This window comes from Vipera berus (assembly GCF_964194415.1).
Source record: "Vipera berus genome assembly, chromosome: Z".
NCBI classification, from domain to species: domain Eukaryota; kingdom Metazoa; phylum Chordata; class Lepidosauria; order Squamata; family Viperidae; genus Vipera; species Vipera berus.
Genome location: NC_138205.1, coordinates 18495582 through 18523194, shown reverse-complemented (window position 1 = coordinate 18523194; position 27613 = coordinate 18495582). Strand labels below are relative to the sequence as shown.

Genomic DNA, 27613 nt, shown 5'->3' with positions numbered 1-27613 from the left:
TTTCATTCTGCACGTGCAGCCTGCATACATTATTCATTAGCCAAGCTGGAGTTGCCATCACTTTGCAAAGCCGAGCAGCCGCCTGGCTAATAAAACTCCCAATTGCCAACTTGGGATGCCAAATAGGTGCCAGGATGGGGATGGCTTTTAAACAGCAGCAGCTCCTCAGGGGAAGGAAGACTAGATTATTCCTCTAGATATGGGTCACGTAAAGACCACTACTACAGCCCAGGCTGGGAAATACCCCATTTTGGGAAAACGGGTTACAAAGCCCATCATCCACCCCAGAGCCGAGTCCAGAGATCAAGAATTCCCAGTGCACGAAGCAGCTTTGCAAACTCTCCTCACAGAGAGCTGACCCTGGCATGAAAGGCGCCCCTGCTATTCCGCCCCGAGACAAAGACACTCTGTACAAGCTCAGAGAAACCCTTTCCTTGGGACCCGCTCCGCCGGCGTATGCCCAGTCAGGACGAAAGAAGAGAGCGGAGAAGCGGGAGGCGGACGGCGGGGTTCCCTTTGGCATTCGTGGCTACCTGGTGGAGAGCGCTGATGCCGTCCGCGTTGGTTCCGTTCACGGCGGCCGGGTCGGCCCGGAGCATCTCCCGCGCCGCTTCCAGCTCGGCGCCGGCGCAGCAGGCCAAAAACTCGGCGGCCGCGTCGAAACGGACCGCGCGCGGGCGGCCGCCGGAGCCCATCCCTGGCGCCGCGAGAGACAGCGCTTCGTCCGCGGACGCCGGCAACCCAGCCGGAGCGGCTGAAGGCGCGGAGTCGGCGGGAGGCGGGGTCGGGAGAAGAGCGGCGGCGGCGGCGGCCGCCTCGGCTTCGGCCCAGGCACGGAGTTGTTCCCGCCGCCGCGCTCGGGCGCCTTCTCCCTCGGAGAGGGAGAGCAGCGGCGCCGCCATTTTCTTCCTCTGCTGCAGCCGCCGCCGCCAGCCCGGCTGGGCGGCCCTCCCGGCCCAGCTGCTCGGTTAGGCTGAAAATCAGCCGGAGAAACGCCTCTCGGCTTCCGTATCCAGACAGGAAAGAAAGGTGGGGGGAGCCAGATGAAGCCGGGGGAGGGAGGAAAGAGCTTGCGGGGCATGACGGGAAATGGAGTCCTAGTTCCGCTATTTTCCTCCTCCCCTCCCCACGGTGTGACGGGAGTGACTAACTCTTCGTTTTCCTATAACTTTAAATCATAACTTTCCGTGAAAGCGGAACAAGCGACTTTAAAACTTTATTATTTAAATACACGTCACATGCTTTTCCAGCCCTTTCCTTTGGAGCAGAATCCCCCTCTTAAGAACTGTATCACCATTGTTCATGATCTCCATTTCTTATCTCTATGGAACTTTCCTTTTTCTTTTCTTTTTTTTTTTAAAGGATGCTTAATAGCCTGCCGGCTATTGTTATTCTTCTCTCCCGCAAGTGCTCCTGGGAGATGAAGTCCATAAGAAGTAAGACAAGTTTCAGTAGTATCTTTATAAAAACGCTCTAATTCCGGCGGGAGATTTTGAGCTAATTTCCTACCGAGTCGTTTACAATTCCCACAGTTGTTTAGAATGGAAAACCCTTCTAAAGGTTCTCCGAAGATGGGACGGAGTTGAATGTCTCTATGGGCCCTCGCCTAAATATTTTTTGACAGAGACTCTGCAGGGTGATGTCATCGAATACCCATAGAACTGGAAAAAGTAAAGCATCGGTGCTTTTTATTGTCTATGGTTGCTCCCTCTAAGCGAGCAAACTACAGGTATTCCTCAATTTACGACCACAATTGAGCCCAAAATTTATATTGCTAAGTGACAAATTTATTAAGTGAGTTCTGCCCCATTTTACAACTTTGCTGATCACAGTTAAGTAAATCACTGCACTTGCTAAATTCGTAACACGGTTGTTAAGTGAATCTGGTTTCCCCATTGACATTGCTTGTCAGAAGGCTGCAAAAGGGGGCTGCGTGACCCTTGGGACACTGCAACCGTCATAAATGTGAGTCAAGTTGTCAAGCATCTGAATGTAAATCACGTGACCATGGAGATGCTGCAACGGTTATAAGTTTGAAAAATGGTCATGTCACTTTTTCCAGTGCCACTGTAACTTAAAACAATCACTAAGTGAATTGTTGTAAGTTGAAGACTACCTGTATATTGTTTACTTACACTATATAAATATAATAGTATATTATTTATACTATAAATTTTTATAAAGATACCAAGGGAACTGACCAGTGTGAAGCTAATATTTCTGGGCTGCTCATTTTAAACCATTGGGGGACCTCAAAGAGAGCTTTCTTTTCTGTTCAGTATCTCTTTGTCCTCCTCTAATTTCCAGATTTTGGGAGTTTAGTTGTTTCCTAAATTTTAAATAATCTCTGTTCTTCTATATTTATGCAGTTCCTAGTCTGTTTTCCTTTGCTTTTTCCTTTTTTTCTCCATATACACAAATATTTCCACACATATAGTTAAAAACTATTTTGTATGAAGCCTAAGACAACTACTTTTAATTTATATAAGCTACCCAGCAATCGCAAGCAAGAAAGACAGAGTGAATCTGACCCACCATGGGTTAGTTTTGAGCCTACAAAGTGGCTATATGGCAGTAAAGCACCAGTACTAATATTTTCCCCCTCATATTGCTTCCATGGATGGTCATGCAACAGCACTATTTAAGATAGTGCTTCTCAACCTTGGAAACTTTAAGATGTGTGGACTTCAACTTAGTGCTCCAGCCAGCTGGGTGGGTCTGTCAAGAGTGAAAATCATGCTAACTTCATAAACCCTATAAACTTGAACTTTTATCAGGATACTTGGGCATTCTAGGAGTTGAAATCCATGCATCTTAAAGTTGCAAAGGTTGAAAAACACTGATTCAGGATGATTCTCCACATTGGAAAGAAATGGGCAAGAAGACTTCCCAGGAGACTCTTGGGACCTTTTCACACAAACTTTTGCTAATAAAGTCAATCACAAATTGCCCAAGTCTTGATTCTTTGTGGGCCAGTTCTGAAGCAACAATTGTAAAGAGTCTTGTGCTATTACCTGGGACTCCTCTCCATCCTTGGATTGAATCAAGTAAATAAGGGACCTTTTACATAAGTTCTGCTGGTTGTGATCCAGATCATGACCCTCACTTTTTAAAGGGATTGATAAGCTGGATCTGAAAGGTGATCCTTGCCTTGTTACGAGAGAGCATGATGCCAGTAACCTTGAAAGTGGAATTCCATAGATGGCATTGTAACATCAGGTACCACTTCACATCAGTATAAAAATGAAGGTGAAGGCAGGGTGTAATTAACAGCCACATCTCCCCTCTCCCTGTTTTTTTAATTATTATTATTTCTTTCGGATTTTTAACCATTTGCTGGATGTATTTTCACATTCAAAAAATTTATGCTCTTTTGTAATCTTGTTTTCTGATAAGTATTATCTTAATATGGTTTTGGGACACACAAAGCAGAAGTAAGCAAGCTTTTGATGGCTCAGGGACTGTTCTTAATTTTGTAGGTGGAGAGGTGTCTAGAGATGGCAGAAGGATGGTTCCAAATAGACAATGTCATATCATAAATATTGATGGGATTAATATTTGATTTTTGAGGGGGAGGGAGGCTAGAGAGGATCCTTCCTCCCTCCCTCCCTCCCTCCCTCCCTCCCTTCCTTCCTTCCTTCCTTCCTTCCTTCCTTCCTTCCTTCGCCATTTTTGTTGAGTTTTCCACTGCTAGAAAACAGTGCCTCTGTGTTGGAGAGGTTATAATTGGAATGCGATCCAGAGGCCTCAAATTGGAGCTTTGAGATCTTAGACAACTTTGGGATGATAAAATGTTCACTCCTGATATAAACAAAAGAAGAAGAAATAAACAAAAGAAGAGGTCTGCTGCTGCTGATGTTGTAAACAGAACCTCTAAAACACTGTTTCTCAACTTTAAGCATGTTGGCTGGGGAATTCTGGGAGTTGAAGTCCATGTATCTTGAATCTGCTGAGGTTGAGAAACACTGCTGTAAATGATACTGCATCTCCACCAGAAGTCAGAAGAGGATCAGTTTCACAAAAAGATGTTGCTGAAGCTGGGCTGAAAAAATGTGTGCAGGTAGGTCAATACACTTTCCCAATTCCCATCACTTTACAACTTTAACCTCTCCTCCCCCCCTATTTCTTTGAACAATTAAAGAATTATTTGGTTCCATTTCTACCAATCATGGATATCAGAAAAAAATTGAATTGCTGGAGAGATTTCATGAAGAAGAGAGGTTGATTTATTGTGTGGCTTGTGGCACAAGACTGGTCAGAGACGCACATGACAAGGAGTCAGGGAGTGGGACAGGAAAGCATTCAATTCAACACAAAACAACACAAGGAAAGAAAGGATGAGATGTAATCAGCAGTCACTTCTGTTGCCAGGGAGATTTTCAGATTGGGCTCCACATGCTGAGTTGATTCCCTTTTACTTCCAGCGACCACCAAGCCTGGTTTTTCCAGCAACCTTTTTGCTGTGAAGGAGAATACACACACACACACACACACACATTACAATATGTGGTTATTAACAGCAAACATTTTTGTACAATATTCACACATTTTTTGTGTGTAAAATTCAAACCAAAATTCTAATATATTAATATGCATTTATTCATGAAAGTTGTAGAACAGAAGATGGCTTTGCATTTAAGATGATTCCCACACAAGAAAAGTAGAAGAAAAAAGTATAAACACACACACACACACACACACACACACACACACACACACACACACACACACACACTGCAATACCTGGCTTCCCTGCCATGTTGAAACAGTAAATATATAAATAATTCAATTTATAAAAAGAACTGATCCTTTATATATCCTACTATTATATCTTATATATACTGCACAATAATCGATTTTCATACACTGCACACACAAATACAAGCATTCAAGTTTCCATTCTTCCTTTAGCAAAACAGAAGAAGGGAAGGGAGGGAGGGAGAAGAGGGAGCAAAGAAATAGTTATACTGAAAAGAAAAGGGAAATAAGAGAACAAGAGATGGGAGAGGAGCAGTGGCGTAGCGTGGGGGGTGCAGGGGGGGCTGGCCGCACCGGGCGCAACATCTGGGGGGGGCGCGCTCGCACTCGCAGCTCTCTGCCCCTGCCTGGCTCACTCACTCTCACTGCAGTGCTGGCTGTGCGAATCCGATCCGAGCCGCCGGGTCGCCACCCACTGTGGAGGGGTGTGTGCCAGGCGTGCGGTGCAGGTTAGGGGGCGCAAATTACTTGCCTTGCCCCGGGTGCTGACAACCCACGCTACGCCACTGTTTCCTCCTGAGTTTTGTGTAGGTAGCAGTTCCAAAAAGTCTTAGAGCTAATAGGCTCTGTTATGCCTGTTTGTGACTATGGAAAAAGTGCCATTGATTAGTCTGTAAGAAACATGGAAAATAAAAGAAAAAGAAAAAAGAAAGCATAGCAATCAAAGCACATGGTAGTCTAGAAATTCTGTAGTTTGTCGTGGGACACAACAGGCAATGTCTAGTTTGGCTTATCTATTCCTACATTAGAAATATTGGCTTTCCGCTGGTGAAAATACATAAAAATAAGGGGAGTTAGAAAAGAGGTTGGGTTAGTGTTGTTCCCAGTCACACACAGGTTACTCACAACTTCTGGGCGTGGCTAATGCGGTTGTACAGAAGATTGATCTGGAGGGGGAAGACAAAAACAAATAGAATGGAAGTTACGTTAATATGATGTCAGCATCACAGAAGGCTCCATCTTTAAGAATAACTTTGGCTTTTAATGTTCCCTTTTTATATAAGCAACTATAAATAGTTCACCATGCTTACTCAGTAATGTGTCCAAGTAATTCATTTTTTTTGACACAGCTTATGACAAATTTAGCTAAGACTGACATTTAGAGCAGAAGCTGGATAGATACTAATGTGCTTGCAGATATCAAAAAGATTATTGGTATCATAACGGGCTGGCCAGGTGACAGGATACTTCCATATTTAGATACTTTGGTCCTTCTAGCACATGGACCATGGTGGTCTTGATTGTAGCCTTGACATACAACAGAGAGTAGTACAAGTTATCCTAGACGTATGACTACCATTGAGCCCACAACAACAAATTTCTGGTGCTAAGCGAAACATTTGCTAAGCGAGTTGTGCCCCATTTTACAACCTTTCTTGTCACAGTTGTTAAATAAATCCCTCAACTCGTTAAGTTAATAACATGATTGTTAAGTGGATCTGGTTACCCATTGACTTTGCTTGCTAGAAAGTTACAAACGATCCCAGCACGCTGGGACCGTCATAAATATGAGTCAGTTGCCGAGTAGCTGAATTTTGATCATGTGACCGTGGGAATTAAAGCAATGGTCATAAGTGTGAAAAATGGTTGTAAGTCGAGAACGACCTGTATTTAGACTCTCTTTTGACTTTCTAAAACAGTTCCTTATTCCACATGTTCTGTTCTCCAACAGGCCGTGTCCTTCTGTATACAGGCAGTCCTTGATTTACAACCACTTTTTTAGTGACCGTTCGAAGTTACAACAGCATAAAAACCCGAGACTTATGACTATTTTTCCTACTTATGACCTTGGCAGCATCACCTGGTCACATGCTTAAAATTCAGATGCTTGGCAACTGATTCATATTTATGACCGTTGTAGTGTGTCAAGGTCGTGTGATCACCTTTTGCGATCTTCTGACAGAAAAAGTCAATGGGGAAGCCAGATTCATTTAACAACCGTGTTAATTAATTTAACAACTGGAGAAAATTCACTTGACACCAATGGGAAGAAAGGTCGTAATATGGGGCAAAACTCACTTAACAACTATCTTGCTTAGCAATAGAAATTTTGGGTTCAACTGTGGTTGTTAGTTGAGGATTACATGTACTTACTTTATATAGGGGTAGGCAATCTCAGCTCTTTTATGACTCGTGGACTTCAACTCCCAGAATTCCTGAGCCAGCATGGCTCAGCTTGAAAACCTCTCTCTTTCCCCTTAGCATGGCTGGCTCAGGAATTCTGGGAGTTGAAGTCCACGAGTCATAAAAGAGCCAAGGTTGCCTACCCCCTGCCCTAGAAACACTCCGGTTACTTTATTCCATGGAAAGGGATTATAGGGGAAGAAGTGACATCTCTGAAACTTTCTTAACCGTTTCAAAATTTCATTACATATATACCAGCACCGAAAAAGAAGATTTTTTTAAAAGCAACAAATAACTTAAATATTTGGGCTATTTATATCAGGATACCAGAAGGGTGTGATTAATCACTCTCTAAGAATGATTAACAAAATTTTACATTAGGATTAAGAGGCCCCAAATGTTGAATCTAGAACATGCAGCATTGGGGAAAGGTAGAAATTAAAAGATGAGAAAGATTTCCATTCTCTACCAAGAAATGCTATTAACGTGGGAGAAACGTATAACTTTCTGGCATTTCATGATGCCCCTCTGAATATGTTGTTTTAGATCTAACAGCTTCTCCAAAACTGGAGGAGGCCAAAACTGTTTTCATCCTTCTAACCCACCCCCCACAACCCCTTGTCTTCTTACCTCGTATTTTTGACGTCTGAGTTTCTCCATCAGATCAAACTTCTCCGATTCTAGATGATGGATCCAATCATGGAGCTCCTTAGCCTTTTCCCTGGAGACACAGGAAAATATGATCCTCTGTTGTGCCACAGCAGCCTACAGCCTAGGTCTCCTATCCACCCCACCCTAGGAAAGCAATCACACAGAGTTCTCCTCTGGGTCCCACCTCAGCTGTTGCTCGCTTAGGTTCTCTATGTTCAAAGGTTTTCGTCGCTCTGTTAAGATCCGTATCTTCATTTCACGCCCAGTCTGTCGCTTTCCACGTTTTTGCTCTGCCTGAAAAATAAAATAACAGGGTAACAAGAGTTGGAAGGTACTTTGTAGGTCTTCTAGTCCAACTCTCTTCTTGAGCAGGAAACCCTGTACCATTTCAGTCAAATGATTGTCCAATCTCTTCTTTAAAAACTTCCAGTGTTGGGAGCACCCACAACTTCTGGAGGCAGGCTGTTCCACTGGTTGATTGTTCTAACTATCAGGAAATTTCTCCTTAGTTGTAGGTTGCTTCTCTCCTTGTTTAGCTTCCATCTGTTGCTTCTTGTCCTGCCTTTGGGTGCTTTGGAGAATCGGTTGATGCCTTCTCCTTTGTGGCAGCCCCTGAGATATTGGAACTCTGCTATCATGTCACCCCTCACCCTTCTCTTCATTAAACTAGACACACCCAATTCCTGCAACCGTTATTCATGTTTTAGCCTCCAGTCCCCTAATCATCTTTGTTGCTCTTCTATGCTCTTTCTAGAGTCTCAACATATTTTTTACATTGTGGAGACCAAAACTGGAGGGAGTGTTCCAGGTGGAGCCTTACCAAGGCATTGTAAAGTGGTTTTAACACTGCACACGATCTTGATTCTATCCCACTGCAGAACAAAAAGGAACAAGCCAGAATGGTCCAGGATAATGATGGGTTGGGTGGAATGCTGGACAAGGCTGCCTTCTGGTCAAGTAAGCCCCAGGGCCTTGCCTAATGCCACTCCAGCTACCTGCCTTGCTTTGCCACCAACCTTCTGAGGGGAGAGCAAACCAAGGCATGCACTTCTTTCTCTTTCGACTTGCTGCCAGTACCTGCCCAAGGCTGCTAGTCTATTGTTCAAGATAGTCATTGCCCCCCCCCCCCCATGAACTGAAGCGTTCATTGTTATGGGACTCCAAACTTGCAGCAGCACCACTGAGAAGAGATCAGGTCTGGAATCAGTTCGCTTATGTAGAACTTTCTCTGAGATGCAGCTGCTTGCCTTTTTTTAAAAAAAAAAAAGATTATTAAATCTCACGTTGACATTGTCTCATAAGCTCATGCCAGAGTAGCCTTAGTATATAAGATCTCAGGGGTACCTTTGCCACACAATGGTGTCCATTTCTTGAAATGGTAGTTTACTTCTTAGACACTATTATAATATACATTATGTTGCATTACGTTTCTGTTGGGCACCAGGAGAATAAGATCAGGGTTCTACTCCCCATCGTTGTTGTTAGTTGCAAAGTTGTATCCGACCCATCGCAACCCCATGGACAATGTTCCTCCAGGCCTTCCTGTCCTCTACCATCTTCTGGAGTCCATTTAAGCTCACGCCTACTGCTTCAGTGACTCCATCCAGCCACCTCATTCTCTGTCGTCCCCTTCTTCTCTTGCCCTCAATCTTGCCCAGCATTAGGCTCTTCTCCAGTGAGTCCTTCCTTCTCATTAGGTGGCCAAAGTATTTGAGTTTTAGCTTCAGGATCTGGCCTTCTAAAGAGCAGTCAGGGTTGATCTCCTCTAGGACTGACCAGTTTGATCGCCTTGCAGTCCAAGGGACTCGCAGGAGTCTTCTCCAGCACCATAGTTCAAAGGCCTCGATTCTTTGGCGCTCAGCCTCTCTTATGGTCCAACTTTCACAGCCATACATTGCAACTGGGAAAACCATGGCCTTGACTATATGCACTTTTGTTAGCATCGTATCATCCCCATCATATCATCTATCAAATCAAAACCACTTGATGACGCCCACCATAACAGACAGAACATTTTTATGGGATTACACTTTGCAGTAAAGGGTTCATGTGCAGCTTCATCTTGATGCCTCCTTCTGAAAGAATGAAATGAAACTGAAGTTCCCCACCCAAGTGAAGCCACCACAAGCTTACCTTGATCAGGTATCCACCAAAGTGAGCTCCCATGTTGGAGAGCACTTTCTTCTTCTTAGCGTCATCTTCAGCTCTTTTCTTGGCCTCTTCTTCCTCTTTCCTCATCTTTTCTTCCTGCAAAGGAAGACACCATGGAGAACATTATCCCTGCTCCCTCTCGGGAGGAATCCCCAATGTGCTCCTTCTTTATCAGACGAAAAACTATGGAGACTCCAGGCTATGCGAGGATTTCCAAAAATCCTTAGTGTGGCCTTCCAAAACTTTCCTTGAATTGTCAGCAAATGGGTCAGTCTTAACCCAGCAGCTGGGGGAATGATTTAAAATACCCATAGTAATCATATTCACTGAATTGTATTTCATTGGTTTAATTACATTTAAATTAAAATTATATACTGTATTTATCGGCGTATAACACGCACCGGCGTATAACACGCACCGCCGATCACATCCATTCGCGCTGCTGTGCGGTATTTACTATGGGTCATTAACATTATATCGGTATTCTCTTCTTTTCCATTTCTTAAGTCTTATCTCAGTTACCAGATTGTAACAGGACATTGAAAAGCCAAGTAGGGCTCTTGTTTTGAAATGTTCCCACCAAGGATATTCAACTATTGTTGTCTGGTTAGGAATGTTTGAAGAATTTTAGCTCTGACAATTCACATACAAAATGCCCGGATTCACAGGCTCACAAAGAGATTGGAGCATGTGAATGTTTTCATATATTTTTGAGTGCAGAGAAGGGCATGCAAGTAGACATAACGGTGAGATAGAGATGTCTGTGGGGACAACCTACTACTTCCTTCCTTCCAAAATAAAAAATAATTGGCCCTACACAAAAATCACAAAGCAAAACTGCAGCAACCAATTTTAAGGCTGTCTCCAACATGTGGCACCGCTAAACAGCTGCTATGGCCCTAAAGGTAAAGGTAAAGGTTCCCCCGCACATGCGTGCTAGTTGTTTCCAACTCTAGGGGCCGGTGCTCATCTCCATTTCAAAGCCGAAGAGCCAGCGCTTGTCCAAGGACGTCTCTGTGGTCATGTGGCTGGCATGACTAGACGCCAAAGGTGCACGGAACGCTGTTACCTTCCCACCGTAGTGGTCCCTATTTTTCTACTTGCGTTTTTACGTGCTTTCGAACTGCTAGGTTGGCAGAAGCTGGGACGAGTAACAGGCGCTCACTCTGCTACGTGGCACTCGGGATTCGACCCGCGAAACGTCCGACCTTCCAATCGACACCTCAGCATCCTAACCCACTGAGCCACCGCGTCCCAAAATGACAGATTTCTCACAATGCATTTAGCGCAGCATTATGCAAGGCACTGTAGGAAACCGAAACAGATTGGGCCACTAAGAATCCACTCAGATGTGTAGCTGGACCTTCCACTCAAGAGACCTCAACTGCCATCTAAATACTAGGGAATGCTCCTCAGTTAGCTTTCAGATTCCGTTTCACCCCAATGGGGCAGAGGGAAGGCATGGGCCTCCCAACACACCCGGGGGAGGGGGTGGTGGTCTCCCCACCACTCCACTTAACGACCCATGTGGTCACTTCATTATTGCAACTGGGAGAGTCAGGATTGTGGTTAATGGAGTGAAGCCCAGTTGTGTTTGTAAGAGGAGGACTACATGTAGAGGTCTAAGAGAGCAACACCAGATCATACGTGTTTAAAAACCTTCACATTTCTTCCCTCACCAACATAAGAAATCTACTCCTACAGATCTGGAATAATATTTTCCCATGGATTAATTTCATTTTTAAATCATAAGTAGGTTTCACCATTTTAAACACTAGTTGATTTTTTTTTACCAAAATTGGATATTCTGATACTTCTTTCCCTAGATCTCCTGCGGCTCCCAGTTGCCCGGTGCGCGCGCACCTCTTCGAACGGGCAGTGGTGTGCGCGCACCTCTCCAAATGGAGAGTGGCACCGCCCGTTCCGAGGTGCGCGCGCACCTTTCCGAAGGGCGGAGGTGCGCGCGCACCTCTCCAAACTGCCGCCGGCCCGTTCGGAGACCTGCCGCGTTCGCCTGGCACGCTCCCCCCCTCCTCGGGCCTAGACAGGGCTCGGATGTCCGTGCGAGCGCACGCGGGGGCAACAGTTCCCGCAGGAAGGCTGCGCTGAGCATTACCCAGTTGCCCTAGAAACCAGCAAAAAAGAGGTTGGCGGCCCGGCCGGTCGGAGAAGGAGGAGGGGTGGGAGAGGGGAGCGATTTGCCCGCAGTCTTTGCGAAGTAGCAGCTTTAGCCGCAGCTTCGCCGGAAGAAACCGACGGGCCCGCTAAAGCGCTTGGCGACCTTTGAGTGTGGGGAGGTGGGGTGAAGAAACCCGACACCGCCTCTGGTCCGGCTTCTCGGGCTCTCTCTCTCTCGAGGGGGGGAACGATCTCGCTGTGCCTCCCACTCTAAGGACCAGCCGGGCAGGGCCATGCAGGTAAGCCCTCCTCCCTCCCTGGTAAAAAAAAAAAGAAATGCAGCAAGGAGGTGCCAGGGGTAGACCTTCGGCATCTTCCCTCTCGTTCCTCCCCCCCCGACTGTCCCCCGCTCCCGGTGGATCGAGGCTGGAAAGGAGGGAGCCACAGTCTGGACGTCGTGTAAGGAATAAAGGCGCGTCTGAGAGACAGTCGGGGGTCCTGTAGCTGGCACTAGTGGGGAACTTGTTGTGCTTCATAAGTGCTTGTCCCCTTCTTTCTTCCGATCGTCGCAGCGTTGTTGTTAAGTAATAGTGCTGCTAATGTTATTATCCCATTCCTCCTGGCATTGCACTTGGCCTGGGCTGCATCCCGCAACGAGCAGGTGTCTTGCTCTGACAAGAATCTGGGCTGTGGTGACGCAGTGAGACTGACCTTTCAGGCTTTAGGTGTCTGTCTGCACCATTCTCTCTTGAGGAGAAATTGCATCGCTTTTTTATGGTGGTTCGGAGACCTGCCGCGTTCGTCAAACATGGACGAACGCGGCAGGTCTCCGGACGGGACGGCGGCGGCGGCTTGGGAGAGGTGCGCGTGCACTCTCCAAACCACCGCCGTCCCGTTTGCACAGCTGCCACGTTCAGGTCTCCGGACGGGATGGCAGCGGCGGCTTGGGGGTGGTGCGCGCGCATTCTCCAAACCGCCGCCATCCCGTTTGCACAGCTGCCGCGTTCGTCCATGTTTGACGAATGCGGCAGGTCTCCGGACGGGACGGCGGCAGCTTGGGAGAGGTGCACGCACACTCTCCAAACCTCCACCGTCCCGTTTGCACAGCTGCCGCGTTCGTCCATGTTTGACGAATGCGGCAGGTCTCCGGACGGAACGGCGGCAGCGGCTTGGGGGAGGTGCGTGCGCACTCTCCAAACCGCCGCCATCCTGTTTGCACAGCTGCCGCGTTCGTCCATGTTTGACAAACGCGGCAGGTCTCCGGACGGGACGGCGGCGGCGGCTTGGGAGAGGTGCGCGCGCACTCTCCAAACCGCCGCCGTCCCGTTTGCACAGCTGCCACGTTCAGGTCTCCGGACGGGATGGCAGCGGCGGCTTGGGGGAGGTGCGCGCGCATTCTCCAAACCGCCGCCATCCCGTTTGCACAGCTGCCGCGTTCGTCCATGTTTGACGAATGCGGCAGGTCTCCGGACGGGACGGCGGCAGCTTGGGAGAGGTGCACGCGCACTCTCCAAACCTCCACCGTCCCGTTTGCACAGCTGCCGCGTTCGTCCATGTTTGACGAATGCGGCAGGTCTCCGGACGGAACGGCGGCAGCGGCTTGGGGGAGGTGCGCGCGCACTCTCCAAACCGCCGCCATCCCGTTTGCACAGCTGCTGCGTTCAGGTCTCCGGACGGGACGGCGGCGGCTTGGGGGAGGTGCGCGCGCACTCTCCAAACCGCCGCCGTCCCGTTTGCACAGCTGCCACGTTCAGGTCTCCGGACGGGACGGCGGCATGGGGGAGGTGCGCGCGCACTCTCCAAACCGCCGCCATCCCGTTTGCACAGCTACCGCGTTCGTCCATGTTTGATGAACGCGGCAGGTCTCCGGACGGGACGGCGGCGGCTTGGGAGAGGTGCGCGTGCACTGTCCAAACCGCCGCCGTCCCGTTTGCACAGCTGCCGCGTTCATCCATGTTTGACGAACACGGCAGGTCTCCGAACAGGATGGCGCGCACCTCTCCAAAGGGGAGACCCGTCGCCGCGCAGGTGCCTCCCATTTTTCACATGCGCAAAATGTTTTTTGCGCATGCGCGTGAGTGGATGCACGCGCGCACACTTTTTGCGGCTCTCACTTTTTTGTTTGTGTGATGGAACCGGTTCTGAGTGGCTCTTTTCCTTTTTCCAGTTGCCAACCCCTACCCTAGATCAACAACAAAACCAATATACAGCTAACTTTCACTTTACGTTTTCATATCTTATAAAATCAAACTCTTGGCTCCCATTCTAGTGCAGCATCTTCTAAAGCAGGGGTCCCCAACATGAGTGGCAGTTGAGCACACATGTGCGCGCACACAGCTCAACTTGCATGAGTGACAAGCCGGCATGCACCCATGCAACCCAACTTGTGCAAGGGGCAGGCTGGCGTACACACACATGCAACCTGGTCTGCCACTTGCACGGCCCGATTCCCTTCTCCCCAACTGCCAGGCTGTCAAGCCATGAAGGTTGGGGGCCTCCAACCTTTAGATCACAGTTCTAAAGAATGTAAAATTACAGATACCTCCGAGTTTGCTAAGCATCTGGGCCAGGGGTAGGCAACCTTGGCTCTTTTATGACTCAGAATTCCTGAGCCAGCATGGCTCAGCTTGGAAACCTCTCCCTTTCCCCTCAGCATGGCTGGCTCAGGAATTCTGGGAGTTGAAGTCCACGAGTCATAAAAGAGCCAAGGTTGCCTACCCCCGATCTGGGCCATACTGTTTAGTTAATACGTTTGCATTACATTGTCAAGCATGTATTGAAGGCAATTCAAACTCAGAAAACAATCTTTCAAAATCTTTAAAATAACTAAAAATCAACCAATTTAAAGTGTTAATTCCTTGTTTTAGCACAGGCGTTCCAATAAAACACCTTCCTGGCTATTTTCAGACTTCAGTTAGATCACAGTGTTGACTTTTCATGATTCAGAGTCAAATTGCAGTTTCTCACTTATTGATCACCAAATATACTAGTTGATTTAAAAGGAAGCTGAAAATGAAGAGCCTAAATTAATAAATTTAAGACCTTAATACCTGCTGAGATTTCAAAGGTTTTAAACTGTTGAGTTCTTGGTGTTCTCTGAGCTTGATTGTTTGCTTGCAGACGTCTCATTACCCAACTAGGTGACATCATCAGTGCATCGTCAACAGTTTTATACCCTCTCCTGCTTTATCTTAAAATAGGGGTCTTCACACTTGGCCCTTTTATGACTTGTGGACTTCAACTCCCAGAATACCTCAGCCAGGCACGCTGGCTGAGGAATTCTGGGAATTGAAGTCCACAAGTCATAAAAGGGCCAAGTTTGAAGACCCCTGTCCTAAAAGATTATGATACTTACAGCAAGCTTGGCCTGCCGCTCCCGTTCTTTCTCAGTGCGGACTCGTACTTGTTCGGCACGCTCTGCCCTACGATGTTCCTGTCAAAGGACACAAACGATGACTCTGTGGCATTCAGTAAGGTGAATTCATCAAAGCCAATTTCAGCCAAGGGTAAGAGGATATATTCCCCACTCCCTTCCTTTCAGAAAATGGTGGGGCTCTATTGGCACATGAAAGCATGCTATGTACAGGTGGCCCTCCACTTGAGACTGTAATGGAGCCTGGAATGTCTGTCACGATGGGTCATAAGTCAAGGCACCTACGTGATTGAACTCAATGTTTGTGGTGATCATTAAGTGAATGCTAGTTTTGTTAAGTGAATGTGGTGGTCATTAAGCAAATGTTGCAGTCGTTAAATGAATCAGTGTATTTCTAGAAGCATTTTTTCTGGAAAGTGACCGAAGAGGCCAGAAACTGGCAAAAAAAATATATCTTACAAATCATGGTCATGTGATTGTAGAATGCTGCAAATGGTTGTAAAGGTGAATCAGTGTTCTAGTGGTCAAAATGGGGTAATGTCAGTGGTGGGATTCAGCCAGTTCACACCACTTCAGCAGAAGCGGTAGCTAATTTTTTGTTGCCCAGGCCCAGAATGGACTTCTGGAAGCGGCATCCACACAGAGAACCAGTTGTTCACATACAGTATTTGAATCCCACCACTGGGTAATGTGACCACATGGGGGTGTACAGCCACCAGAACTCTGAAACCAGGTCGTAAATAACTTTTGGGAAGTCTATTGTAACTTCAAATGGTCACTAAGTGACCAGTGATTAAATAATAATCATCTATATTTGAGAATTTCTCACATCTAGGTTTTCAAAAGAACAGCTTCCTCTCTCACCTGCTTCACCACATGCCACTGGACATATGATTTTTGGTTTTTGGAAACCTCTATCTGAGAAATGTAATTCCAAATAAATGCAGGTTTTGCTCATAATTTCAGGAATGATTACACTTAATTATCCGGGAATACAACTATGGATAGTCCCCGATTTACAACCATTCATTTAGCAGCCGTTTGAAGATACAACAGCATTGGAAAAAGTGACTTCTGACTGTTCCTCACACATATGACCAATGCAACCTCCTCGCAGCCATGTGATCAAAATTTGGGTGCCTGGCCAGTAGCATGTATTTATGGTGGTTGCAATGTTTTGGGGTCATGGGATGGCCATCTGCTACCTTTCCCAGCTGGCTTCTGGCAGCAGAGCCAATGGGAGAAGCTGGATTCGCTTAATGACTATAGGTAGTCCTCGACATACGGCAGTTCGTTTAGTGACCGTTCAAAGTTACAAAAAGCACTGAAAAATGTGATTTATGACCATTTTTCACAGTTACGACCTTTGCAGCATCCCCATGGTCCAATGATCAAAATTCGGATGCTTGGCAACTGGTTCATATTTATGACGGTTGCAATGTCCCAGGGTCACGTGATCCCCTTTTGCAGCCTTCTGACAAGCAGAGTCAGTGGGGAAGCCAGATTCACTTAACAAACATGTTATTAACTTATCAACAGCAGTGATTCACTTAACAACTATGGCAAGAAAGGTCATAAAATGGGGCAAAACTCACTTAACAAATGTTTCCCTTAACGACAGAAAAAAATGGGCTCAATGGTGGTCGTAAGGACTACCTGTATGTGATTCACTTAATAACTGCATTGGTTTGCTTAACAACCATCCAAAAAGATCATACAAACGGTCATGTCTCACTTAACAACCAGCTTGCTTAGCAACAGAAATTCTGGTCCCAATTGTGGTTGTAAGCCGAGGACTAACTGTATCTTTTATCTTTTGGATTCAACTTGCATCATGGTGCCTAATCAGCCACCAGGTGGCAGTGAAAAGCAATGTTCCCTTGGAAAATTACAATTACAAAGACGGTTCTACTTATTATAGTTGGCAGAGATGGAAAATTACAATAGAAAAAAAAACAAAATAGGAAATTAATCGGGCAATAGAGGTAGTCCTCAACTTACAACAGTTCGTTTAGTAACCATTACAACAGCACGGAAAAGTGCGTGCAACCTTCTCACTAGCCAAGTCAGTGGGGAAGCCAGATTCACATAACAACCTGGTTACTAAACTGCTGGGATTCACTTAACCACTGTGGCAAGAAAGGTCGTAAAACAGGGCAAAACTCCCTTGACAATCTTTCACTTAACAACAAAAAGTTTGGGCCCAATTGTGGTCATCAGTCGAGGAGTACCTCTATACGAGCTGAGAATAAAGGGAGGAAAGTAAATGGAGGCTAAACTGTAAAGGATGAGCCATTTTAGTGCAGAGGTGAAGGCACCTGGCTGGAAGCCAGGAGGCTGTGAGTTCTAATCCTGCCTTAAACAGAAAGTCAGTTGGGTGACCTTGGGCCAGTCATTCTCTCTCAGCTCTAGGAAGGAGGGAATGGCAAACCTCTTTTGGAAAAAAAATATATATTCTAAGAAAAGTGCAAGGACTAGTCCAGGCAGTTGCCAAAAGTCAATGCTGCTTTGAAGACACAAATCATCCTAAAATATATTCTGAAAAAGGTTTCGTGTAAATGAAAATATAAAAAAACTTACCCAAACGCACAACCCCCTCAACAACCTCCCTCCCTCCCCCCCCAAAAAACAACAACACCGGGATAAAACCAGTGACAGTAATAGAAGGCCATCCACTATAAACCTATTGCTAAGCACATTGTGCTTTAGATTGTAAGCCGCCCTGAGTCTTCGGAGAAGGGTGGGATATAAATGGGATTTTTTAAAAAAAATCTATAGAAAGCTTTCCTCTCGCGAGCAATGCATTCAAAGAACAATGGCAGCCTGGTTGACTTAGGGGACCTTTGGGCTTGCCAGTAATTGAGCTGTTTGGTGTAGCAGTTCAAGCACTGGATTAGGAGTGGGAGAAACCCCCAGTGCTAGCCCTGCTTTAAATAAAGAAGCTTAGCTGGGAAATTGATGGTCACAAAATCACATGAAGCATCAGTGCCGCTTTATAAATCCTTAGTAAGACCACAGCTGGAATATTGCATCCAGTTTTGGTCACCACCTTGCAAAAAAAGATGTTGAGACTTTGGGAAAAGTGCAAGGAAGAGCAACTAAGATGATTAAGGGCCTGGGGACAAAAACATATGAAGACCAGTTGCAGGAATTGGGTATGGCCAGTCTAGAGAAAAGAAGGACTAAGGGGGACATGATAGTGGTATTCCAGTATTTGAGGGGCTGCCTCAAAGAAGAGGGGGCCGGCTTATTTTCCAAAGCACCAGAAGGCAAGACAAGAATCAATGAATGGAAACTAAGCAAGGAGAGAAGCAACGTGGAATTAAGGAGAAACTTCCTAACAGTGAGGACAATTAACCAGTGGAACAAGCTTGCCTTCAGAAGTTGTGGGTGCTTCATCACTGGAGGTTTTTAAGAAGAGACTGGACATCCACCCGTCTGAAATGGTATAGGGCCGTGGTGGCGAACCTATGGCACGCGTGCCACGGGTGGCGCCCCAGTCCTAGGCCTTCAGCTGGGTTTTATAAAACCTTTTCGCTTTAGGCCTCCGCCGCTGTGTGCTAAAAAAAATATTCAATCAATCAATCAATGAATTTAACTTCTCAAGGGAAAAAAAAGATCTCGCAAAGTTGGAATTGATTGATTGAACTTTTCAGTCCCACCCTGTCTGCTGTTACCACCACAGCCATGCCCACCGAATGGGCCACACCCACCGGGGACCCGACGATACATAAGTGGGTTTTGGGTTGCAGTTTGGGCACTCGGTCTCTAAAAGGTTTGCCATCACTGGTATAGGGTCTCTCCTGCTTGAGCCAAGGGGTTGGACTGGAAGACCTCCAAGGTCCCTTCCAGCCCTATTTTGATTGACTGACTAACTTGCTTTAAAGTACTCTGAAGCTGCCTAGCCAAAGGTGGAGGAAGGAAAGAAGGAAAGTCTGGTCAAAGGGAAGATTGAAACAATGGCAACAGGCAAGCGAGAGAGGGGCATTGGTGACATAACAAGAGCTGGAAATGAACCAGAGACGGGGTGGGGGGAGAGAAAGGAGCAAAATCGGGCTGGATTCTGGAGAGACCAGATAAGGAAAGGAAGTAGGAAGACCGGAGCTAGTTAGGAAGGAAGGAGTTAGGAAGGAAGGAGTTAGGAAGGAAGGAGAGGGCTGCCGCGAATAATGGGTGGAAGGTTAAGAAGGGTGAGAGGATCCACTGGAGAAGGAGCAAAGAAAAATGAGTTGGTGGGGGGAGGTGTCCTGGGGGAGAGTATAAATCTGGGGGTTGGGTATACAGGTAGTCCTCAACTTACAACCATTCGCTTAGTGACCTTCAAAGTTACAACAGCCTGGAAAAAAGTGGCTTATGATTGTTTTGCGTGCTTACGACCATTGCAGCGTCCCTGTGATCCCCTAATCAAAAATCAGGCGCGTGGCAACTGACATGTGTTTTGTGACAGCTGCGCCATCCCAGGGTCACGGGAAGCCCCATTTGGGACCTCCCCAGCAAGCAGAGACAATGGAGGAAGCCAGGTTCACTTCATGACTTCATCACTTCGTGATTCACTTAACAACTGCAGAGATGTGTTTAACGGCTGTGGGAAAAAGGCCGTAAGATGAGGCATGGCTCACTTTCACAATTGCCTTGCTTAGCAACTGAAATTTTGGTCTCAGTTGTGATCGTAAGCCGAGGACCGCCTGTCGTTGCTATAAAAGAGCCAATTTGGCGTAGTGGTTAAAGACATCAGGCTATAAACTGGAAGACCACATCCGGCTTAAGGCACAAAGCCAGCTGGGTGATCTTAGGCCAGCCGTTGTGCCTTAGCCCTAGGCCAGGGTTAGGCAACCTTGGCCCTTTTATGACTCGTGGACTTCAACTCCCAGAATTCCTGAGCCAGCATGGCTCAGCTTGGAAACCTCTCCCTTTCCCCTCAGCATGGCTGGCTCAGGAATTCTGGGAGTTGATGTCCACGAGTCATAAAAGAGCCAAGGTTGCCTACCCCTGCCCTTAGGGCCAAGGCAACAGCAAGCCTCCTCTGAAAATCTTGCCGAAAAAGCTGGACACGTCCACATGGATGCCGGATCTCAACACTGACTCACACACATAAAACAAAAAAGCTGACCTCACCCTGGCAGTTCCTGTAGCCTACAAGCTTAAATACATAAAAGAATTTTATGTAGTTCAGGTAGCGATAGCTTTGTTAGCTTTTAAGGTGCCACAAGGCTTCTTCTTGCCTAAATCAATGTGCCTTCGGTTCAATCTGTCTGCCAATATTTGGTTTCTTTACTGCAAATTCAATACGTAATGTGCAAACACAGCCTGGATAGAGGCACATTTAGGGTGTGTGTGTGTGTGTGTGTGTGTGTGTGTGTGTGTGTGTGTGTGTGTGCCGCACTTATGTGTTCGTGGAGGGCCAGCCATGGAGGAACTCCAGGGGTCGCACAGCTGTGCTGGGGATGCTGGGGTTAAGTAGGAGCAACATCATCGTGGCAGTGATTTGTCCCATTCTGTTCTAGATGCCTACCTCGGCTTGGAACTGGGTTTTTTTAGACTTCAAAGCCTAAAGGGGGCAGACAAGGAGTCCTGGGGGCTTGCTGGATCAGCTTCAGCCAGAATAGGATCATTAGCTTCAACACTCCTGGAATCACACAGTCTCCAGCACTATCATCCCTAGATGCCCTTGCCTCTCTCTTGGCTTTAAGCCTATCAAAGACAAGGATTAGGGGGAGAGATGATTACTGCCTTCCAGTGCTTGGAAGAATGCTGCTACTGTCACAGAGAAGAGGAGACTGACCTATTCTCCAAAGCATCAGAGGGCTGGACAAAGAAGCAATGGGGGGGAAGCTAGCTAAAAAGAAGTAAGGAGAAATGTTCTGACAGTGAGAACAATTAATCAGTGGAATAGCTTGTGGATGCTCCATCACTGGAGGTTTTTAAAAATAAACTGGACGACCATTTGACCAGGATGGTATAAAGTCACCTGCCTTGAGCAAGGGGTTGGACTAGAAGACCTCTGAGATCCCTTCCAGCCCTGTGAGTTTATGTTCTATGTTCTGCTTGCTCCTCCCCTTTCAAGGACTGGTCCAACAGGCCATTACACCACCCTGCCCCAGGGCCTGCTAAAATGGTCAAGTCCTCAAGGCTTTGCAGAACCACGGTGGGGTCATCCTGTATGTAGTGACGATGGTCTTAGAAAAAGTGAGTTATTATGATCCATCCCTGTGATGGCACAATCACAATTCAGGTGCTTAGCACTGAATTGCTCCCATTTATGAAGGTTGCAGCATCTTCTGGTCACCTGATCATTATTTGACACCTCTCCAGCCTCCTTCCAAAATGCAAAGTCAATTGGGGAACCCAAGTTGCTTAACGACTGCAGGATTCCCTCAACAACCATAAGATTTGCTTAACAACTGCGATAAAAAATGGTAGTAAAGTCAGGTCTGGTCATGTAATGACTCACTTAATGACCACATCATTTCGTTACCAAAATTCTAGTCTCAGCTGTGGTTGTAAATCAAGGACTACCTCTACGTTTGTATGTATGTAATTCTGTAACATATATATTTGGCCTGAGAGTGTAGATGTGAATATTCATGTATGAAAGAGCAAGGCAGTTGTATTCGACAAGGAGATTACAGTGAACAATTGGAAATTTTACATAAATGATGAAAAACTAGAGTACATAGGCAGGGATAAGCTTTTATTCAAGAAAATTCTGGATAGAGAAATTGAAAGATGTACAAACCCTGGCCAAAGGATAATGGATGATACATGGTCTATGTGAGCTGTGCATATTTCTCAAGCAGTTATAAGGTGCTTCTTCTACTTTATTACATGGAAGTGCAAGGTGAACACATCAAGAGAACTGGAAAAGAAAGCTGGCGTGGAGTTCTTAAGAGGTATGTGAAGCAGAACAAGAAGTAAAGTCAAGAATGAATTGGTGCTGAATTAATGTGGACTGGACAGAAAAATATCCAGTCCATATTAGTACAGAAAAAAGTGAATATGCAAGAACTGTACTGATGTGGTTTGGTCACACAGAGACAATGAATGAGATTCAGATTGCAAACCAAGTACATGAAAGAACAGCAAATAGATTTTTTTAAAAAATGGGAAGACTGAGAAAGTCATGGCTGGATAGAACGATTTCATATTTATAACAAAAAAGATGAATTTAAAGAACAAAAGACGGTGTATGAATTGGAGCACAGACACGGTGGAAACAGGGATGATTTGCAAGGAGGGAATATTATGGCACTATGCAAAACCTTTTCACAGTTTGGATAATACTGATACAGTTTGTGTCTGCCTGTCTGTCTGACATATTTTAAAGGAAGTGTTTCCCAACCTTGGCAACTTTAAGATAAGTGGACTTCAACTCCCAGAATCCTCCAGTCAAGCATGGTCCCTAGACAAGACAGGAAGCTCTAGAAGACCTATTATGTCGTGGGCTCTGATGAGCAGGAAGGAGAACACGCAGAGGAGTACAGACGAACACATACTTTATTTAAGCAGAAACTGTACTGAGAGATTGGATTCACCCTGCCTCAATATATACTGTATAGCCAGGCCCTATGGTATTAACCAATCGGATTGAAGCTATACTTGCCACCCAAAGTTGACCAATAGCAGGACTGGTGCCGTCCTGTCTGAGATGCTGGAGAACCATTGGTTCTCCAGCAGGGCACGTGGTGATATTCCAAAAAGCCCAGTACATAACAAGACCGGACTTTGGGTTTCTGTTGCTTACTCCTGGAAATATTTACCAAATGCCAAGAAACCATTCAGAATTTTATCTAGTGGTAGGCAGCCCAGAAAAATGAACTAAGTCAAACCGATATGTAAAAGGACAACATGGCCACCACTTTAGCATCAAGTTACACACAAAACCATGCTGGCTGGAACTCACAATCCTTGACATGAGGCCCACAAGTTCTTCCTCTTCTTTTTTCCTCTGCTCAAAGTGTACGTCAATGAGAGTTTGCAGTTCCAGGAGGTCTTTCTCCATACGCTTGCGGTGGATGTCCTGTTTGCCACCATCAGAAAGAAAAAGAGATTATAAAGAGTGAACAGTATGCCCTTCTAATATCTCTGAAGGACATTGCCGCCTGTTTATGCTTTCCAAACTACTCCATCTGAAAGAATGACATTCATTGGCAATATTTGTAGATATGAAGGGCTATGGGGAGCACACAAACTCATGTAAAAAAGATTATGAATGATTAAGAAAATACTCACATCAAAATCCACTCTCTCTCCCTCGGGGATTTTTGGAGGAGCTAACTGTGGAACCACTGGCCTTTGTTTGGGAGAGCACAGACCAAGAAAGAAGAATATTGTTAAACTGAAGTGTTCTTTTGGGTATCACAATCCCACCTCCCCAACTATAACATCTTCAGATAAATTCTTTCTCAACTATTGCATTATATTGATTGGTGAACAGAACCGAGACAAGTTGAATTATATTGAACACAATCAAGACAAGTTTTACAGAAAGTATACAACTATGCTTATTACAGGTGGTCTTCAGCTTCAACCCTTTGTTTGGCAGCCATCTGAAGTTACAAGAGCGCAGGAAAAAAATGTAATTTGTGGCCGTTGTTCACACTCAGGACCGTTGCGGTATCCCCATGGTCATGTGATCAAAATTCAGGTGCCTGGCAACCGGCACGTATTTATGCCCGTTGCACCTGTTCCAGAGTCGTGGGATCACCATTGTAACGAATGGTTGCAAGTGCTGTAATCACAACTTCTGACTGCAAGATACCAACACAGAGGAAAAATGGGATTTCGCTACAGAAAGACACAGGAGCTGAGAAAGGTGGAGAAAAATGATTGCAAGTCTAACGGAGTGGAACTGCTTACTCTTCCCCCTTCTTACCTCGGTCTGGGACGTTCTTCCTCTGTGAGAAACAGAAGACAGAAAGACGATTATTAGATGCAGAGAAAGAAGAAAAACTTTGGATTGCGAAAGACTTGTCAGAGGTGATGCAGGAAACTGAGGGAAACTGAATTATGCATAACCCTAACAAGGGATGGCATTCATTTCTACACATTCATAACAAGGGGCCAATTAAGCGGCTGGAGATGTTGAATTCTCCTAGCTAGATCTGTATTTCGATATAGTGATTTTTCTGCATTGGTCTGAATCGGAGACTGCTGGGCTGGATAGGCAGTCTTCACATTATTGTCATCATCTGCTGGGCTTCTTACCTAATCTGGGCACCCAGTATTTTGACCAGTGCTGGGGTGGACAACCTATCCTCTTCCAATTGTTGCACCAACACCAGTAAGCCCGAATAGGACAAGGCCAACTCACCGCAACCAACTCACTGCAGCCCACTCACCCACGGCCAATTCGCCATGAGACATTTCAACGAATACAAAAGTTATATTAATTTCAATGGAACCATGGCCTACTAATAAAATAAAAATAAATGTCAATTCAGAAATACAAGCGTTACAATAATTTTGACAAAAACCAATAACAAAAGTAACTGAACGACACAATTAACACAGCATTGAATTGTCCCATGGTGAGTTGTCCTGCAGTGAGTTGGCCACAGCGAGTTGTCCGGTGGCAAGTTGGCCTTGGCGAGATGGCCGCGACAAGTTGTCCTAAACCCCCCAGTAAGCCAGGACAGTGGTGAGGGTTGCTGGAAATTATAGTTTGATGCAACCGGAGAGATCAAAATTGCCATCATCATTGGCCTTCTATAGGGCTGCTTACGTAAAGTGAAATCATTCTGCCGTTTAAATAGCTACTGGTATTTAACCTCTCTTAGCGTATAGCTCCCTCCTCTGTCCCCCAAAAGTGGTTTGGAAACTTTGATTTGAAAACAGCCTAGAGATGAGCACTAAATCTAAGCCAAACCCCAGAAGTTGCTACATGGAGATAGATAGGTACCAAACAAAATACAGTTTTCATGATCTGACATTGGTTTGATCACAGCCATGTCTATAGGTACTGAAAAATATCTACTGCCACCATTTGGGCTTCAATATGTTGCTTCCCTTATAGACATGAGAGGGTTATGCATGTTCTCAGATATATAGATACATAGCGAGAACACACTGCTACACACTACATGCATGTATCCAGAACATACATAGCACACAGACAGCATCAGAGGAGCACAGATGTATCTCTATAAAATATACCTGCCAGGCCTGTTCTTTTAGAAACCTGCATAAATCCTTTTCTTTTGGGGATGTGGATGGGTGGGGAGGAGGAAATACAGGTAGTCCTTGACTTACAACTATCCATTTAAAGTTACAACAGCACTGAAAAAAGTGACTTGTGACCATTTTTCACACAACTGTTGCAACATCCCCTTTGTCACATAATCAAAATTCAGACACTTGGCAGCTGGAATATATTTACGATGGTTGCAGTAACGTGGGGTCACGTGATGATCTTTCGTGACCACCTGTCAAGCAAAGTCAATGGGGAAGCCAGATTCATTTAACAACTGCAGTGTTATTAACAACTGAAGTGATTCACTTAACTGTGGCAAGAATGGGGGTAAAATGGGGCAAAAGTCATTTAACAACTATCTTGCTTAGTAATGGAAATTCTGGGCTCAGCTGTGGTCATAAATCGAGGACTACCTGTACCTTGGAGGAGGTGGAGTAAGAGCAGTGAGTGCATTTTTGGTGGACAAGGCCAAGAAGCCAATGGCTTTAGAATGGGCAGATGAAGAAACAAGATGGCCGAGAGGAATGTCATTTCAAAATCCATTCAACGCTTTACAACTTTCTTTTACCACTGTGAATTCATTCACCCCTACGTCCATTTCTGCAAGTCCCATTCTCTACTCTGCCTCCAGTGCTACTTTCTCTATGAGGAACTCTCCCTAGAGGCCACTAGCAATGGCAAATAAATTAGCACATTATGGATTTTGTTAGTTCTTATTTCAAGCAATGACCCCTTATGTAGAATTAAACTAGATTTTTTTTCCTGGTATGCAAGCTTTTTACTTACAGGGAGGTGCTTATCTAGGGAGCACTAAAGAGCACAATCCGCTAAGTAGACTTACATGAAGGTGTATAACCTTCTCTATCACTTGCTTATATAAAGCGGACCACTATTGTTTGCCTCTTGGCTATTCTTGGAGACACTGTATATACTTACAAATAAATTGAGAATTTTAGGTGCCAACACCCCCCCCCTCCAAAATTGGGTTTGACATAACTATAGATATTATATATGGTAATATTTTTTAAAAGTACCCATATATCTTGCATATACTCATGTATAAGCCCTTCCATAGATAAGCTGATCCTCAATTTTTTAAACAAAATAGCGAGAAAAATGGCTAATCCATAGATTGCCCACAGAGAAGCCAATTGTGAAAATTAAAATATACAAACATTTTCAGGGTTGCCTTATCTCTGTGATGTACATTTTTCACGATGTTATGATTAAAAATTCAAAGGTCAGCCTATCTGCAAAGGGGCTTATATACAGTAGGTTAGGACGCTGAGTTTGTCGATCAGAAGGTTGGCAGTTTGGCGGGTCGAATCCCGAGTGCCACGTAGCAGAGTGAGCGCCTGTTACTCATCCCAGCTTCTGCCAACCTAGCAGTTCGAAAGCACATAAAAAATGCAAGTAGAAAAATAGGGACCACTCCCGTGGGAAGGTAACAGTGCTTCGTGCGCCTTTGGTGTCTAGTCATGCCGGCCACATGACCACGGAGACGTCCTCGGACAAGCGCTGGCTCTTCGGCTTTGAAACGGAGATGAGCACCGGCCCCTAGAGTCGGAAACGACTAGCACGCATGTGCAGGGGAACCTTTACCTTTACCTATGGTACATTAGGACCATAAGTTTCCCAGGACAGGAATGCTACAAGTATCAACCACCAATAGTCCCCTGCTCAAAGCATGGGAAGTAGAAAGCAAGGTTTTTGTTAAGCTCTAGAAAAGTCAGGAGTAAAAGAAGTCAGTTTTAAACCCAAGAGCATGGGAGCCTGGGGTCTCAGCTGTCAAAAAGCAATCAGTGTTTGAAGTGGCTTCAGTTGCAGCACCACAGTAAAGTTTGTGACTATGGTACCCTGAATTTGGACCAGCCAAGGAGAGCCCGTCAGCTGGTGCCTTCTATCCAGCCTGTCCGGTACCTGAGACCATGATTCAGATGGAATGGAGGGAAATGATTGTATCTTGGCTTCCCCAAGGAGTTTTACCCACCCACCCCCTTCCCAAGAGGGAGTAAACATAGTGAAGGATAAATGTACCTGGCTCAGGAGCCTGGTCAGGTTCTTCAGCTACTGCAAACAACATAAATCGCAGAGACAAGAGGTTGGAAAACAAATATTGGGCAGGGAGAGGAGGAAGCAAGAAGAGGGAAGGAAGTGGTAGAGACCAAATCCAGGAGAAAAAGGAAAAGTTAGTTAAATCAATCCATCTGTGGGCCACTTTCCCCAAACTGGTGCACCCCAAATGGGTC

At 45.7% G+C, this 27613-nt stretch overlaps 2 protein-coding genes across 5 annotated transcripts in view; both read right to left on the bottom strand.

The window, feature by feature from the left end:
- Positions 1-1000, bottom strand: part of LOC308677579 (protein phosphatase 1 regulatory subunit 12C-like) — a 54106-nt gene extending 53106 nt beyond the window's left edge. For 2 of the 4 annotated variants that reach the window (XM_081344117.1, XM_081344116.1), the window contains exon 1: positions 534-999. In XM_081344117.1, coding sequence (XP_081200243.1) covers positions 534-902 — 369 coding nt within the window. In that variant the 5' untranslated portion in view covers positions 903-999. Of the gene's footprint in view, positions 1-533 lie in introns of all 4 variants that reach the window. The other 2 variants (XM_081344115.1, XM_081344118.1) reach the window with 2 other exon arrangements.
- Positions 1001-4221: 3221 nt separating this feature from the next.
- Positions 4222-27613, bottom strand: part of LOC308678676 (troponin T, slow skeletal muscle-like) — a gene marked incomplete at its 5' end in the record, with an annotated part of 40791 nt that continues 17399 nt past the window's right edge. The window contains 10 exons of the mRNA XM_081345906.1: positions 4222-4460; positions 5605-5645; positions 7513-7603; positions 7718-7827; positions 9667-9780; positions 15158-15235; positions 23076-23192; positions 23405-23465; positions 24048-24069; positions 27402-27434. Of these exons, the coding sequence (XP_081202032.1) occupies positions 4415-4460; positions 5605-5645; positions 7513-7603; positions 7718-7827; positions 9667-9780; positions 15158-15235; positions 23076-23192; positions 23405-23465; positions 24048-24069; positions 27402-27434 (713 nt within the window). The 3' untranslated portion in view covers positions 4222-4414. The remainder of the gene's footprint in view (positions 4461-5604; positions 5646-7512; positions 7604-7717; positions 7828-9666; positions 9781-15157; positions 15236-23075; positions 23193-23404; positions 23466-24047; positions 24070-27401; positions 27435-27613) is intronic.